General features: G+C 43.0%; 2 protein-coding genes across 2 annotated transcripts; both read left to right on the top strand.

The window, feature by feature from the left end:
- Positions 1-1145: 1145 nt before the first annotated feature.
- LOC310993692 (uncharacterized protein) lies at positions 1146-5308 on the top strand. Its single transcript, XM_083982123.1, has 3 exons — positions 1146-1271; positions 2381-2447; positions 2688-5308. The coding sequence occupies exons 1-3, from the start codon at positions 1242-1244 to the stop codon at positions 5252-5254; spliced, it is 2664 nt and encodes an 887-aa protein (XP_083838249.1). The 5' UTR covers positions 1146-1241; the 3' UTR covers positions 5255-5308.
- A 1799-nt stretch (positions 5309-7107) lies between these two features.
- On the top strand, positions 7108-17406 carry slc52a2 (solute carrier family 52 member 2). Its single transcript, XM_083982164.1, has 5 exons — positions 7108-7354; positions 9279-9937; positions 12550-12770; positions 12851-12974; positions 16441-17406. The coding sequence occupies exons 1-5, from the start codon at positions 7222-7224 to the stop codon at positions 16651-16653; spliced, it is 1350 nt and encodes a 449-aa protein (XP_083838290.1). The 5' UTR covers positions 7108-7221; the 3' UTR covers positions 16654-17406.
- The last annotated feature ends 860 nt before the right edge of the window (positions 17407-18266 follow it).

The following is an 18266-nucleotide window of genomic DNA, read 5'->3' as shown; positions in this document are numbered from 1 at the left end:
TCTCCATACCGCCTCTCTGATTGGTGGAGACCACCATAATATCCCGCCTTCCGGGAAAGTATCCAATCACCGCGCAGCTCCACAGTTTCGACTCCTCCCCCTCGCAGTGTTGTTGCCGTGGTGAGGAGCAACGAACCATGTTGCAGAGGAGCTGCTGCGGGTAGGAACTGAACTTATGCTTTTCATTTCTGCTTTTACGGCCTGGTTGTTCTTGAAAAGATTTCATTTTAAAAGCGCGGCTGATATCCTCTGGTGTCAGACGTGTGTTATTGTTGACTTTGAGCATCGTGCTGATTTAGTTTGCAGGTAAAATGTTGACGCTAACGTTAGCATGTTGCTCACAAGGCCAGTAGTTAGCATTGGCCTGCAGCCTAGAGATAGTTCAGCATGGCGACGGAGCTTTTACGGTGAAAAGTTAGAGAAGCAGTAAACCAGATTGTTTCATTGCAGGATGTAGTGTAAAGGTTTTGTTGAGACTGTTGACTGCACATTTTGGAGACTGTAGTTTTTTTCTTAGTTTTTCTATGCTGCTGCACTTTGGTGTTGTGATTTTGTTCACCCCCATTTAAATGAACCATATTTCTGTGATATTACATGTGCAATGTGTTCAATAACTCTCAAATCCCCTGAAACACTAGAACACGATAGCACCAGTGCATGAAAACAAAAGGGATGTGCCTGGTGAACTCCCACAATAAACATAATTACCGTAGTCACAAAGCCGGTGCATATTCTCATTTGTCCAGGTCATAGTATTTCAAAGGAGGTTAAATCAAAAGCAACTGGACTTAGTTATTTGTCTAGGAAGACGTGTCACCTCTCATCCAAGAGGCTTCATCAGTTCATGTACGCATCTGACTAGGCTGGGACTGGTCCAAGATAGTAGATCCACACCAGATAGTTGGACCAGTCTCAGCCTGGTCAGATGCGTACATGAACTGATGAAGGTGATGAGAGGTGAAACGTCTTCCTAGACAAATAACTAAGTCCAGTTGCTTTCGATTTAACCTCCTTTGAAAAAAAAAAGAAATAATAATAATTAGTCACACAACATTGCTATACTTGCTTTGAAATTATTGGAAATACATACCTTTAAAAAAAGTTAGTGGTAAACAATGAGTTGAAGTGAATTCAAATAAATACATGTGAGCTGAAAACGGTTACAACTTATTTTCTGTTTCAGGGCAACTTCAGTATTGTGCCTTTCTGCTTGCTAATGCCAAGGACTAGCATTACACAACATGGCTACATTCTCCAGGAAAAAAATGAAGGTATTTTTGTTTCATTTGTGTTCTTCACTCAGTTAAAGCAGAAGTAAGCGATCCAGTCGTTTTGGCTAATGCTGCGTTCCAGGCATAGACTGTAAAAAGAATGAACGTAGCGTCCGTGACGTCACCCATTGGTTTTGGGGAGTCGTTTTTGCTGCACACACAGCCCTTCATGCCGTTCTCTCTCCTCATTGGATAAAAATTGTAGGATACAAGAAAAGTTTTCTCCTCGGCTCAGAGCAGAGCAGAGTGACTGACAGACCCGTGTTTCGGTCCAAACACTCTATGTAAGTGATTGCTGTCGGAAGATATAACTATTTAAGACTTATATTAACACAAAAATATCGCTTACTTCTGCTTTAAGTTAATTTAACAGTTAATTCACAGTCAACTGTTCAATCTTATTTTTCGAGTATCAACCAAATTAAAGCAGAAGTAAGTGATATATTTGTGTTAATATAAGTCTTAAATAGTTATATCTTCCGACAGCAATCACTTACATAGAGTGTTTGGACCGAAACACGGGTCTCTCAGTCCCTCTGCTCTGCTCTGAGCCGAGGAGAAAACATTTATCGTATCCTACAGTTTTTATCCAATGAGGAGAGAGAACGGCATGCAGGGCTGTGTGTGCAGCCAAGGGACGCCGTGAATGTGGTGACGTAGGGACGAGGACTGTTATGGTGCGTTCAAGGAAACTCGTAACTCGTGTTTTTCCGACCTGTGAAGTCGTACCAGTTCAATCTGGTACGAGTTCACGGGTCGGAAGTTACGAGTGGACGTTATAGTGATTTTCACCGGTAAAACAGGTCGGAAAAACACGAGTGGGTTGCCTGAAACGCTACAAAGTCGTAAGTTGTGACTTGGAGCTGTAATTTACAGCCTACCTGGAACGCAGCATTAGCCAAAACGACCGGATCGCTTACTTCTGCTTTAATTAACAGTTAATTCACAGTCAACTGTTCAATCTTATTTATCCAATATCAACCAAATTAATGCTTTGATTACACAGGAATTTAAATGGGTAAGTGTAAATAAGTATTTATCCCTTTTGTGATGAGTGTAAAGACGCTGAGGATTAAAGATTTTCTAATGGGTCCTTTCTGTTAAAACAGCACACGATGGAGGACAGTGAAGATTTCTCTCTCGGTTTAAAAGCTGCTGTAACTGATGCAAATCTGAGTAAGTAAAACGGGCATTTCATTATAACGACTATATATGCTAATTTTTCAGATAGGCTACATATTGTGTAGAGATGACACATGTGTCACTGGGAAGTAGATAATTAATCTGTTTATTAAACTGAAGGTCAACAGAAAACTTTGAATATGAAGAAATTGCCTTGACATGCATAGAAAATAATCAGATTTTACACTTTGTTTTAGATTTGTCTAATCACCTGCTATCTTGTCTGTTTTTCAGGGGATGAGTACTATTGGAAGCTTGTGGCGGATTTTATTGGTCCTCAAACAGGGGAATGTTTAGAGCTTGAAGAGACGCTATGCAAGAACAGAGTCCTGATTCAAGTGGGACTTCTGAGGGAGGATAATAATTTCCCATGGGTTGCCATCGTAGAATGGGTAAAGAAAATCTTCCCCAGATACAAGACGGCTGATTTTCGTCGTTTGATTGAAAGAGGCATTGCGACAACGCTGAGCCTGGGAAGCGAAGCAAGGTTTGCTTTTCTGGAATCACCTGTTAACTTTAACTTTGTCGGCCCAGTATGTGACAGTATCGGGGTTGAACGACAACACCTTTTGGAAATGAGGGACTTTTCAGAGCGAGCACAGTCGATCGAAGTCACGAATGGATTGATTCTGGAGTTGACCAACTTTGTTGCCAGGGAAAAAATTGCCCCAGTTATTATAGTTAGCTGGCTTAAAAACTTCAACCCTGAGTATTGTAAGAGAGGGGATATGTACAAGGCGTACAAGATGCTCAGGAGCAAGATAAAAAAGATAAAACAGTACTGCTGCAACTCTGAAACAAGAAGTCACAGGAGGAGCGCAGCGTTGGAAAATATGCTTCAAACTCCATTTGAACTAGTGCGGCAAAAAGCACCAAAGCCTGTGGTCAAGAAACGCATTAGAAGAGAGGACGGTTACGAGAAAGTTACAATCAAGGAAGAGTACGAGAGCTATGAAATCATGCAAGGAGATGGTCCCGATATGGAGAGAGCAGTCTTAAAGAAAGTAATACGGAAGGAACACGTGTCTATATACGATGAAAGTGACGGGGATTCGGGCGCATCCAGCAGCGAGGACGACAGGACAGGCGGCAAAGCAGAAGCCCTGACGTTGCTGGACATCGCAATGCTGTCTGTCCAGAAGTTGTCAAGTGTGTACGGTGAGAAAACCACAGCGTGCAAGAAACTTTCTCTGGATCTACTCAAAAACCACTACACTCTGACCTGCAAGGAGCATCCCGCCATGGCGGAGTTTGAGACGAAACTGGAATTGCTCAGCGGAGGCATTTCTCTGGCCTCGCCCGTGGCGTTTTTAAACTACAACGCCAACTTCCTCGTTGACGTGCACGACGCGGTCGAGCAGCAAATCATGGCTTTTGAAAAAGAGATTGTTCTGTCAACAGGAGAGAAGCTTGGCCGCGACAAGCTTCTAAAATTCAAGAACTTTCTAAATCTGACAGAAAGCGCCACCTCACGCTACATTCACATGGCCTGTGATCTCTTAAGCCCCCGCGCCTTTGGTATGCAAAGTTATAGAAAACACTGGGTGGCCTTCTGCGAGGAGAAGAAAAACCCCTCCAAACTTGCGGTGAATGAGTCAAACCCCTTCAACAACTACTTTGAAGCTGCAGCGGGTCTGATTCACCATCACAAGGAGATTGGGCTCTTCATCTCTGATTTGCTTTCGCTGGACGACGAAAACTGCCCGAATGTTGTTCTCGAGAGCGTCGCCGGTGACGCTGAAGATTCTGTGATTCAGAGCCTCGTGTGCGTCCTGGCCATTGTTTACTGCAAAGTCCTCGGCCCGTACTGGCAGCTGCTGAAAAGTGGCGCCGAGTACTCACTGTTCAGTCGGTACATGCTCTGTCTCTACCAGAAGTTCCTCGACTGGTCCAAAGATCCTTCAACTTTACTCGAACCTGAAGAGGCCACAAATGTTTTTCTGCAGTTTCCGTTGCAAGAGAAGACTTTTGAAGGCGTGTTTCATTTCTGTGGTCAGTGGCACACGAATAGGGAGCTCATCAAAGCTTGCTTGAAGAGGACAATAAAGGTGATTGCGGCCGTCACTGATGAACATCTGAAGGACTTTCTACCAGGGGGAAAGTTGTCTGAAGTCCCTCCTCCGGATTTGAGTTTGCAACTTGTGAGTTGCCCGTTCTCGGTCCTGATGGCGGAGTATCCCCTCGGCGACGACGACCCTGACAAGAAGAAAAAACCCGACAAGCCCTCGAAACAGTCCTCGGAGAAAAACAGGCTATCAGACAGCAATCAGGAAGAGGATGACCGGCCTGGATCATGTCACGACAGCTCTGATGAATCCTCCGGTCGGCATGTTAAAAAACATGCTCGCATGGGGCCGAAAGATGAAGGCAGCCCACAGCAGAAGAAAACCTTCAGTGGTAGAAGAGAAAGGGCTGTAAGAGTGGAGCAGGAGGAGGTGGAGGAGAACATGGACCGGGACTACATCATAGCTTCAGTGAACAGGAACGGCGGGCCATGCAGGACGCAGTCGGACGTCGACAAAATGATGCTGCGCTTCGATGGAAAACCTCGAGTAGAAAAACGGGAAGCGGTACGCTGCGAGATACTGTACCAGAGAATGATTCTCAACAACATGAACACACACCTGGACTGCATTTTCCGCAACTGCACAGACATGGTGCTGAAGCTAAAGCTGGCGCTGCCGCGTGTTAAACCGGGGTACTCACTCGTTTTGGCGCCAAAAAAGACCATGGTTAAGTTTATGCGCCAAAAGCCAAACGCAGCTGGGCCGAGTGAGAGCAGCAGCACATGGGGCGTTTAAGTGCATCTAAAATAAGTGTCATACTAACGGACAGAGAGAGATGAATGACTTAACCCTTAACGTCCTCACATGACCCTGTGAAACCGAAATAAACACAATGACCTCAGTCTTTCAATGCAAACACACTGTAATAATGATTGATGATTCTGGATATACCATACAAAGCAATTATGTATGTTGTACAAACAGTATTTTTTTTGGAACAGTTGTTATATTGTGCAACACATTTTTGAAGCAATTAAGCTCCTTAATTTGTGCTGTACTGGAACTATCTCTAGAAAATAAAACACTGAGGTTTACAGTATGTATCGTAATTAATTTACTACTGTTTATCAACTACCTTGTCAAAATAAACCTCTTTCTTTATATCTACTTTGTCTTCTGTGATAAAAGTGTATGGTAGTCTCTCTTTTTTTACTGTGACCATAGTTACAGAATCAGCCGAGTTCAAGTTCATGACTGTATGGGCCCAGTGTTTGTGTCATAATCACAATGTGTTTCTTAGATTTGAAGGGCATTTGTGGTTGCATCACATGCATCAGCAGCAATGTCAGCGAGTTCATGCCTTCATGCTTATAAAAGCTGAGAGTCTGGGAGGGGCTCAGGCAGCGAAGACAGTATGGGGCTTATTGGGGTCACTGTGCCAAAAGAACATTATGTTGTTTTTTCCTTACTACAGTGGATCTAAGATCTACTGACGGTCTTGGAGGAAATGAGAGGGGGGCTGCAGGCTTTGTAATGAACACCCTCCATTGTTTGATTTGATGTTATGGGAGATTAGATAACTTATACTAAATATAATGTCAAGTAAACGCCCCACATTTATCCCTTATAAGAAGAGCTGCGTTGCTGCGTGAACTCATAGTAAATGCATGTACAGTACTGTATAATGCAGTGTTGTTTCTGAGACGCCGCCTGCTTCGGTTGTCGTGGGAAGATAAAACAAACGCACCCCCATGGTTGTCCAACGAGGAATTCTATAAAGATGGTGCGTTCAGGGGGTTCAGTAAACGGATGCTTCGTCTAGACATAGCATTAAAAAGCCAGGATGGAGCCAGTGTTGCATTGAGGTAGGTCGTTTTCGGTGATATGTGTAGTTGGGAGACTAAGAAAACCATCAATACTGCCCTACAAAGGCAAAGTGCAGTATCTTAAAATGCCAAACTGAGAAAAACAGCTTTTTGTGTTTTTTAATGGTCAGGTTTAAGCATCAAATTATGAATAACTACCAAGTCTATAATTGATTAGCTAAAGGTGGACTGAATTAAATGTATTTTGTAGTTTGTCTTTCTGACCAATTTTGACAGTTTTACGGCAGATACTGCACTTTTGCCTTGGTTTTGGTGCAGATACTGCACTTTGTCTGCTTGTGCTTTGGCAACAATGGGTTTCTGTTCATGCCAATAAAGCTAATTGAATTGAAAATACTGCACTTTTGCCTTGGTTTTACTCCAATGGAATTATAGAGTAAATTAAGATAGGCTACTGCATTTTGCTTTGGTTTCACATTGCTTTTTTGGATGGACAGCAAAATAAAAAAAGCCCAATAACTCTTGAAATGTTAGCAGTACCACTATCAAATTCTACCAGATTGAAGAGAATATGCGACACTTTTGATTGGTTAAAAAAAAGATTTAAAAAAAAAAAAAGATACTGCACTTTGCCTTTGTAGGGCAGAATAAATAGCCTCCTGGAAAAAGCGATAACCGTCTTGTTTTATAATTGATAGAAACCGATCAGGTGTTGTGATTTCCGAGCGGCAGTGAAGGCAACAACCGAAGGGGCGGGAACTTTGCGTAAGTTCCACCACCACCAGGTTGACACACACACACACACACACACACAGAGAGAGAGAGAGAACAGCACCAAACTGTCCGTCAGCAGCGTCTGAACTCCGGACACAGAGTCAAACGGTTCCTCCAGGGGGGGGTTCTTTCTGTGTCGTTGTGGCCGGAGGGAGCGGCACCATGTCCGGCCGCAGCTGGTGGAGCGGCGCCGCGGTGACCCACGGGCTGGTGGCTCTGTTCGCCATGGGCTCCTGGGTCTCCGTCAACAGCCTGTGGGTCGAGCTGCCGGTGGTTGTCAACGTGCTGCCCGAAGGTCAGTGGTCCAACTCTACTCACACACACACACTCACACACACATAAACAAACACACACACACAGAGAGAGCCAGTTACATCCGGGTCCTAATGTGTAGCCGTTTTGGTGTTAGCTTCATCTGTTAGCAGCGGGCTAAACACTTGACCGTAGCCCACAGGAGAGAGAGAGGAGGAGGAGGAGGTTGTGGTTCATCTCTGTATAACAAATGTCTTTGGTATTCATACAAGTAAATTTTATTAAGAAAACCCCTTGCTTTTATATTTTTCAACAAGAAATGGAACTTTATTTAAGCTAATCACCAAATCAGCAAATGAAAGGGCTATTAAAACCATAGACTTTTGTAATATGTATAAGCTTGTTGTATAATGAACATCACCCCTGGCACATGTTCTCGGTTTGTATTTATGTAAACTCTTTTTAAATAAAGCTGTTGAAAAAAAAATCTTTATTTATGTTCAACAATAACTAAAAGCATAATAGTAGATAGATAATATATACAAACAATCAGACATTTCCAAATCGCAATAGATAAATGAAATGAATATGAAAAAAGAGACAAAAAAATAGTAATTAAAGCAGAAGTAAGCAGAATATTTGTGTTAATATAAGTCTTAAATAGTTATATCTTCCGACAGCAATCACTTATATAGAGTGTTTGGTCTGAAACACGGGTCTGTCAGTCACTCTGCTCTGCTGTAAGCCGAGGAGAAAACTTTCCTTGTATCCTACAACCTTTATCCAATGAGGAGAGAGAACGGCATAAAGGGGCGGTCCTCTCTGTGTGTGCAGCCAAGGGATGCGCGTGAATGTGGTGACGTAGGGACGAGGGCGGGGACTGCTAACTCCATCTGCTGACAAGAAGTTAGCCAAAACCACCGGATCGCTTACTTCTGCTTTAACTCTTTGAAAGCAGCTGCACTGATGTGCTGCTTTTAGGGGTTAGGGTTTCCTTCTTTGACAAACACAGCTTGTGTTCAATAGTATTTTAGAAAAAAAAAAAAAAAAAGAGCAGACCTGAAAGTAAGAGTACTTTTCAGCCTTCCTAGGAATTAACTCGAGTAAAAGTAAAAATAATCGTCCTGGAAATGTATTCAAGTAAGAGTAATAAGTACCAAAGAAATCTAGGCTAATACTAGTAGGTAAAGTACAAATCCACTGGATATGTACTGAAGTACATTACTCAAGTAAATTTACTCTGGACAAGTTGTGAGCTGCACATTCACCACGCTATGAGATAATAAGTTATAATAATATAAACTATAAAGTTTAGGTTAAAACTAAAACAAAATACATTCAAAGATGAAGTCTGACATGAAGTCTGACTCAATCTTCAGTCTTCCAACTTTAATCCTACAGATTATAATACAATTTCTTTTTTTAAATTACATTACTAATTTTTTGTTTTTAAAGGGATAGCTCAACATTTTGGCAAGTTGTGACCTGCACATTCACCACGCTATGAGATAATAACAGAACGTTACTAGACAGAGTTGTTTTAGAGGGAAATTCATGCGAAACTGCTGATGCGCGTTGCCTTCAGGGACAGTTTTTCATCAAGCAGACTCTGTATAATCCCTCTAAAACAACTCTGTGTGGTAACGTTGTGTTATTATCTCATAGCGTGGTGAATGTGCAGCTCACAACTTGTCCACCAGAGCGTTGTGGAGTTGTTGGATTGTGTATTTGATGAGTTTGATGAGGGAAACCAAGAAATCCCATAATGAGCCTCTGTAGCGTAGCTCTGAGCAGCTCACGGCTCTGCTCCACCGTTCTAAAAATAGCTTGCACCGACAATTAAAGGTAACGAACCTACTGCTATGACTATAGGGATTATGGCAATGGGCCAATTTGCCAAAATGTTGAACTGTGGTGTTTGTTTCCAGTCTGTGATGTAACCGTTGTGTGTCTGGTTTCCGGTTCAGGCTGGAATCTTCCCGCCTACCTCTCGGTGCTGATCGCCTTCGGGAACCTGGGTCCGATAGCGGTGACCGTCACGCACCACTGCGCTCCGGGGCGGCTGAACGAGCGCCTGGTGATCCACGGCATCCAGGCGCTGGCGGTGGTGGCGTCGGCGTTCCTGGCCGTGTTCTGGTCGCACAGGGTCGAGGTGGCCGGAGCGGAGCGGTCGCTGCCCTTCCTGCTGCTCGCCTTCGTGCTGTCGCTGGTCTGCTGCACGTCCAACGTCACCTTCCTGCCCTTCATGTTCCGCTACCCGCCGCAGTACATCCGCACCTTCTTCATCGGCCAGGGCCTGAGCGCCTTGTTCCCGTGCGTGGTGGCGCTGGGCCAGGGCGTGGGGAAGCTGGAGTGTAAGACGGTCAACGGCACGGTGAAGCCGCATCACCTGAAGGAGAACTTCCCCGCGCAGAACTTCTTCTGGTTCCTGTTTGTCATGCTGTCGGTGTCGGCCGTGAGCTTCCTGGCGTTGACGCGGAGGCGGACGGAGGGGGAGCAGCAGGACGACGCAGCAGCGCCGGTGTCCGATAAGGCCGAGGCGGCGGCGGCGGTGGTGACGGACAACGGGGAGGAGACTCACCCGCTGCAAAACGGAGGGACGCCGGTGTCGGAGGATCAGGTGCAGGTACAGTTTGCCGAGCTTCTCGTCCTGGGCGGAGTGAATCAACATCTTGAATTACTCAAAACACACGCAAGACTTTTATTTGCTTTTAAAGCAGAAGTAAGCGATATTTTTGTGTTAATATAAGTCTTAAATAGTTATATCTTCCAACAGCAATCACTTACATAGAGTGTTTGGTCTGAAACACGGGTCTCTCAGTCACTCTGCTCTGCTCTGAGCCGAGGAGAAAACACACACAAGGGCTGTGTGTGCAGCCAAGGGATGCCCCTGAATGTGGTGACGTAGGGACGAGGACCAATAGATCCATGACGAGGGCGGGGGCTGCTAACTCCATCAGCTGACAAGAAGTTAGCCAAAACGACCGGATCGCTTACTTCTGCTTTAATAAGATGCAGCTCCACATTTTGATCAACCGTCCTTTTAGTTCAGGGGCCACAAACAGCACAATTTGATCTCAAATGGAGTATCTCGGCACAGGTTTTTACTTTAAACTGAAATTCAGTGAGAATACTGAGGCATCATTAAGCGAGCAGCAAATCAAAGAGTTTATCTGCTGAGGAAACTGAACTGTTCTGGTGTCTGTCAGGATATTTTATGAACCTCTTTTACATTTTCTTTTAAATGTTCCAATAGAATAGATCGCCAAAACGATCACCTGCTTCACTGTGACTTCACAGTCCTGCCCTCAGGCCAGTGTCTTTCAACTTCAACTTTCAACTTTATTGTCCCCAAAGGGAAATTCATGTTGCAGAAAGGCAAAAAAACACAGAACATATAGAGCACATCCACACAAACTCTACACAACATTGAACAACACTGAAATGGCAAGTACCCCAGAGGGCAGACTGGGAGCTAGGGCTGCCCCCGACCAAAGATTTTGTTGGTCGACCAGTGGTCGTCACTTATGGCGATTAGTCGACTAATCGACCCCCCACCTTGAGGGGGAAAAAAAATTAAAAAATTAAAAAATTAAAAAAAAAACCTTTTTTTTTTTTTTTTTTTGCCCGCGGTCAGGTTGAGAATTAATTAATTAATGCTCGTGACTCCGGCCGTGTTGGGTCCGAGATTCAACAACAAGCCGGTCGGGTTTCACCGTTATTACCGGCAGAATGCCCGTTTATCACCAATAAACACAGTAGATGAGGAGGGTAAAAAGCTGAGCTCAGGCTGTGTGACGGGGGTGCGGGGTGGGGGTCCGCGGCGTGGAGCGGTGCGGGCATAGACATATGTCTATGGGTGCGGGTCTCTGACTGCAGCGGGGACCATCATGGATCCGCTCCGTGACAAGACTGACCGCAGGTGAGCGCTGTGGGACGGGACCGGGGCTCAGACAGCACCGCTAACGGTGACAGCGGTGATATGAGGGAGACTGCCGTGCCGTGTAAAAAAAAAAAAAAAAAAAAAAAGTGTCACGTCACGACTTCCTGTATATGGCCCTTCAAAATAAAAGCCCCATAACCTTTCATATACAGTTCAGTCATTGACGTTGGCTTAATTTTGACAAGACACGGCTCCAAATGTTTTTGTTTTTTTCCTGCGACCAATCGACCAATGAAATTTTAGTCGGCTAATGATTTTTTGGTCGACCAGTGCTTGGTCGACTATTTGGGGGCAGCCCTACTGGGAGCTGTTCCATACAATCGAGAAAAAATAAATAAATAAATAAATGAGCAAATGGAGTGTATCATAACTGTTTAGTATTTAAATTAAGTTGGGTAATGGCTTGTGTTATGAATGAGTTTTTCCGTTGATTTTGCTTTTGGCAATCTGAATCTCCTGCCAGAGGGAAGGAGCTCAAACTCGGAGGAGCTGTGTTACTCAAAACAAATTGTTATGCACATTCTTTTATTCCTTTGGCCATAAAGCTACGTTCACATGGAGTCTGGCAGACGGCAGTCGATTTCTCTTGATATCACATTGCAAACTGAAACTTATGTTAGATTTCCTCCAAAAACATCACATCTGATTGTGAATTCCTTGGATTATCAAAATAGTTGAATTTAATAATTGTTGCGTCTCTAATCTACTTGCACATGTGCAACCAGTAAATTTGTTGGAGTCTTTTTTTTAACACTGATGAAACGTGGAAGTGGCGACTCCAGAGAATCTGTAATCTGTCATTACAGGTGTCAGGCCGATGTGTCTGTGAGGAAAAAGGAAATGTGAATATTTGCTTTGCAAGTCGATTTACAGTGTTAGCCCCTGAATTTTCTGCTCATGCTCGGGCCACTGTGCTCCGAGTACATAAAACTCGTCTGGAGCCCTGTGACGCCACATTATGTAATAATGTAATACATTTTCACCTCATAATGTAATAACGCCACATTTTGTAAAATTTGCCACATTTGTAATGAAATTCTTAAACGCAATGTGTAATAAACTTTATCGCATTTTATAATAAGTTGTTGCATAATGCATCATATCATTACAAAATGTGGATGTTGCACTTTTTTTAAAATGAAAAACATGTAATAATTTGGTGCATTATGTAGCAACTTATTACAAAATGCAGCGTTATGACATCATGAGGTGAAAATTTATTACATAATTCGGCGCTACAGACCTGGAATTAACCCTTTAGGGATTAATAAAGTATTCTGACTCGTCTGTCTCAGGTGGAGGAGGCGTCGCCGGCGGCTCAGACCTTCTGGACGGCACGTAACATCTACCTGCTGCTGCTGCTCGCCGTCTCCAACGCGCTGACCAACGGCGTGCTGCCGTCGGTGCAGAGCTTCTCCTGTCTGCCCTACGGCACCATGACCTTCCACCTCTCCGTGGTGCTGGGGAACATCGCCAACCCGCTGGCCTGCTTCCTCGCCATGTTCGTCATCCTCAGGTGAGAGACGCTTCGTCTTCACGCCGCAGCGCCACCGTGTGTTTGTTTTTAACCTCTGACGGTTCCTCCCGTGTGTCCAGGTCCTCCTCAGGTCTGGGCTTCCTGTCTGTAGCCGGCGGCGTGTTCGCTGCTTATCTCATGGCGTTGGCAGCTCGCAGCCCCTGCCCGCCGCTCCTGGGAAACCCCTCTGGTGTAGCGTTAGTGGTGAGTGTTGATTATCGTTTATTTGTGACCCATTCTATCAAAATGAGTCGGATGTTGCAACGTTGTATTTTTAGATTATCAGCTGATAACATGGAAAACCCATAGAAAATCAAAAAAATGTTTACCCTAATTTCAAAGCAATGACATTCAAAAACAATCTCCCAAAGTTTCACAGTCCAGATAATTGAGAAAAGGCACGAAAATGATGATTAAAGTTGACTTGCAACTTTAGCCCTCTGAAAATGAGCATTGCATCGGTGCAAAACACGAAATATCTTCTGAACCGTTCGTGATAGAGACGAGCTGTAAACTGCATCTGAATCGCGGGATTCTCCGCTTTCCGACGGTCATTGAATGGTGCCTCTATGACAAGAAGGGACGGATACAGAAGCAGATGCTAAACCGAGTAGCATCGGCGCTAACAGAGCTAGCGTAGATGCTAAACCGAACGTAGCAACGATGCTAAACCGAATGTAGTATCAATGCTAAACCAAACGTAGCATCGGCACAACGCTTGCACGTTTTACAAAACATCAACAAAACATGACAACTTCTGAACCGTTTTGAAGCTTATTTTCTAATCTTTCCATTGATACCAAAATCTTAACTTTGAAATTTGGGTCATTGTGACTCATTTTGATGGATCAGGTCACATTTGATTCTTTTTCCTCACAGTTTGTGAGTTTCTTTGATTTTTTATTCAACAAAAGAGCTCAGTTACCTAAAGTTAAAGTTTGTTCACATAAAACTTTGAGAAATTTAAATGAACATAAGAATTATCTCATTAACCCTTTACCTACTGATGCTAAAAATGGCCGGACATATTTTGTTATTATGACTATAAAATGGTCAGAAAATTCCCCGTTTCTGTGCTTTGAGCCTCTTTTTCCAGGAGTACTTAAAAACTTGAATCTTTAACATTTGGTAAATTTGACTTGGAAGTATTAGCAGAAAAACACAAAAACTTTTTTGAAGGTAAAGTTCAGAAAAATACTGTTACTGTACATGAAGTTTTTGATTTGACATCTGAAATAGGGACCTGTACTGTACTTTTTTTTTTTTTTTTTTTTTTTTTAAATCTAGGGCTTTGGATTTACAAAAAAAAAAACAGTGTGAAAGTAAACTTTGTTCACAGGTGAAAAAGTGCAAAACTAAACTATATATAATACAATACAACACAGTCTCTCACTATTTGTCTTCAAAAAACACCACAGGATCACGCTGTGCCTCTTTACAGCTTTCACTTCTCCACTCCAGCTCTGTCAGTTTCCTTCCTTTCAAAATAAAATTGCTGACATTACGTTAATATAGACGGATAGCAGCACAACTTCTCTGCTCTCCGTCAGCGTTGGAATTTTTCTGACTGGACAAACTATGACAGAGTTACAGTAATAATACTCTGCACATAGCCAGTAGTGCTGTAGGTAAGGGGTTAAAGTATAAATGTACAAGATCACATGTCTGAGTATGAATTTGAATTTTATTTTTCTTTATGTGTCATACACCAGTTAAGGTGCCCTTAGTTAAACATATTCAACATAGTACAAACAAAACCAAACCACATAGATTGGACATTTCAAGTAGAGTTAACACAAATAATTAATTCTTTCTTAATTTCCAAGCACTTGTTATGGAAGTAGCTATAGTAAAGACCTCTTCTCTGAAAAACCATTCCAACTTAAAGGGATAGTTCACCCAAAATTCAAATTTCACTCATTATCTACTCCCCCTCATGTGGACTAAGGGCTGGGAGAAGTTTCAGAGTCCTCCGTGGCTTCTCTGAGTTACAGCGGGGCTCCGTGCAGCACTGCATGTCCACATGACGGTTGTGAATGGAGCTCACTTTTCTTCGTAACAAAAAGACACACCAAAAAACATCCAAATACCTCCATACTGCTCGTCTGTAATGTCCCTCTTGTATTGAAGCCCCGACATGAGAAATTGTTCCGAAAAAATTAAATAAGTCTATGTTTTAAGCTTGTTTGTAGCGGAAGCTCCCAGTGTTGCTCTTCCGGAATCTCGTGTGATTTGCGGAGCCGTGAACTGGGTGTCAATGCAAATCGCGTGAGATTTGCACTGACGCAGGCAGTGAACTGAGACACTGGGATCTTCTGCTACAAACAAGCTTAAAACATAGACTTATTTAATTTTTTCGGAACAATTTCTCATGTTGGGGCTTCAATACAAGAGGGACATTACAGACGAGCACTATGGAGGTATTTGGATGTTTTTTGGTGTGTCTTTTTGGACAAAGAAAAGTGAGCTCCGTTCTCAACCGTCATATGGACATGCAGTGCTGCACGGAGCCCCGCTGTAACTCAGAGAAGGAACGGAGGACTCTGAAACTTCTCCCAGCCCTTAGTCCACATGAGGGGGAGTAGATAATGAGTGAAATTTCAATTTTGGGTGAACTATCCCTTTAACCTCATCTTCAGTCCAAAACAACTCGGGTTTCACACTCTGCATCTTCTGAAATAAAAACTGCCTGTATTATGTCGTATAATGGACAATGAAGTACAGAGTTAAACCTCCTTCTGTTGCCAGAGGGAGAATCCCAGAGCGCAGCCGAGCTCATAGAGATCTTCTGTCCAGTGATGAGGTCACATCGCGTTCTGGACAGTAAACATTTTTCAACTGACAATAAGTTTTTATGAGTTTTGGTTTAAACCAAATGTCAATAGTTCATTTTTCATTCTTTAAACTCTTACTCTTCTTTATACTACTTAATAACTTATGCTTTATGCAGTTATAGGCTGCATTTTGGGACCTGACAGTTTTGTTTCTTGGTCCTTTAAATGTGAACTCTGAGGGTGTTTGAATAGATTAGAGAGTGGAACATGAAGCAAACGACAAATATAAATGTTATTTTCCAATGTATAAAGCAAAAATAGCAAATAATGAACATAATTAACCTCTTTTTACACTGTAAACTGTCGATTAAAGCACATTTGTAATTGATTCCTGTTGTGTTCCTATCAGTTCCTTTCATGTGCGTCATCCATACAGGGTTTAACACGTCTGGCACCAGATTTTAAAGGGACATTGTGTAACTTCTCTTGTTATTCACGAAAATCGATTATTTCATTCAAAAGTCTGTTTTTCATTAATCAGTAACCCCCCCCCCCCCATTTTTAGTCTGCATTTTTAACATTTATCTGCACACAAATACTGAGCCTATAAATTAACATACTCCATTATAATGTGAACTTAAACCTTTTTCAAAACCTGTACTCTCTGTATGTAAAAAAAAAAAAAAGGCTAACAAATGCACATTGTACAATATTAAAAAAAAAAAAAAAAGATATTGCGATATTTATGTGAATCGATTTTTTCTACCACCCCTAGAAAATACGATGGAGTTGCTTTTGATACACAACCGCAACGCTAGATGGGAGGAATTCCTACACAATGTCCCTTTAAATGTTTGACTCTGACTCACTATGTAACGTGTTTGCGCCCCCTGCAGGTCGTGTCCTGGATCGTCTTCACCGGCGTCTTCTCCTACCTGAAGGTGGTGATCGGGACGCTGCTGCACGAGGCCGGCCACGCCGCGCTGCTCTGGTGCGGCATCTCCATCCAGGCCGGATCGCTGGTCGGAGCGCTCGCCATGTTCCCGCTCGTCAACGTCTACCAGGTGTTCGCCAGGGGGCAGGAGTGTGTGGACAACTGCAGCAGCTAACACACACACACACACATATACACACACACACACAGCTCCCATCATTCCTCCAGGGGAACAGACTGTTATTTTGTGGAGGAAGCAGCACCAGATCGGTTTTCCTCGAGGAACCTCCGAGGCGTCCTTTTTCCTTTTCCTTACCCAGAAGCCTCTGGGGCTGTGGAGGCAAAACACATTCCCTCACAACGGGAACATTGTTGTTGTTGTTGCTGTTTCTTCTGCTGCAAAACTAAAAACACGTTGCAGTAAAAACCACGAGTGCTTTAGTCGTTTACGGAGGCGACGGCAGCAGCTGCTGATGGATCATGTGAAGTTTTTCACTCAGGAACTTAACCATCGTTAATTTATTTCATTCACGCTTGATGCTAATTAATGAGGAAGATTCACAAACTACCGTCTAAGATAAGAAGTGCTTTTTTTTCTTCTTTTTTTTGTGTTGGTGTTGTTGTTTTTTAATCGTCCGTCTACCTCTTCCCTTTGATTCCGTATTAACATGAAATGAATCATAAGCAGCTTCATCGTCATTCGTCAGGTTCAGGTCAGAGATATGAAAATGTGCTGCAGTGACGTGAAACACTGTTGTAATTGTGCCAAAGTTGAGAAATGGTGAAATTTTAACTAATTTAAAGGGATAGTTGAACATTTTGATCAATTGGCCCACTGCCATAATCGCTATAGTCATAGCAGTAGGTTCGTTACCTTTAATTGTCGGTGCAAGCTATTTTTAGAACGGAGGAGCAGAGCCGTGAGCTGCTCAGAGCTACGCTACGGAGGCTCATTATGGGATTTCTTGGTTTCCCTCATCAAACTCATCAAATACACAATCCAACAACTCCACAACGCTCTGGTGGACAAGTTGTGACCTGCACATTCACCACGCTATGAGATAATAACACAACGTTACCAGACAGAGTTGTTTTAGAGGTAAATTCATGCAAAACTGCTGATGCGCGTTGCCTTCAGGGACAGTTTTTCATCAAGCAGTCTCTGCATTTCCCTCTAAAACAACTCTGTGTGGTAACGTTGTGTTGTTATCTCATAGCGTGGTGAATGTGCAGGTCACAACTTGTCCACCAGAGCGTTGTGGAGTTGTTGGATTGTGTATTTGATGAGTTTAATGAGGGAAACCAAGAAATCCCATAATGAGCCTCCGTAGCGTAGCTCTGAGCAGCTTGCGGCTCTGCTCTGCCGTTCTAAAAACAGCTTGCACCAAGAATTAAAGGTAACGAACCTTCTGCTATGACTATAGGGATTATGGCAATGGGTTGCACAAAATGTTGAACTGTCCCTTTAACACAGTTTTGCTTTTGTTTTCTCAACTTTTACACAATAATTAAAAATGTAATTAATGAACTGTTTTTAAAACTCAGCGGTGTTGTGGTGTGTTGCCTTAAGGGAACAATTCAGAGTTTTATTTTGGTAAACAAGGGATTTTGTTCTCATTTGATGATGATGATGATGATGATGATGATGTGTATCTTTGACATTTGGCACTAATATAACACCACGTGAAGCGATTCAGCTGTTAATGACGCTGCTACAGACCATAACACTAACTAAACTCATCACAAGTTTACAGAGGAAAAACAAACCTGTTTGAGTTGATCGATCAT

The sequence above is a fragment of the Trachurus trachurus genome (genome assembly GCF_905171665.1).
Source record: "Trachurus trachurus genome assembly, chromosome: 11".
Classification (NCBI taxonomy): Eukaryota; Metazoa; Chordata; class Actinopteri; order Carangiformes; family Carangidae; genus Trachurus; species Trachurus trachurus.
This window is presented reverse-complemented; position numbering and strand designations above follow the sequence as displayed.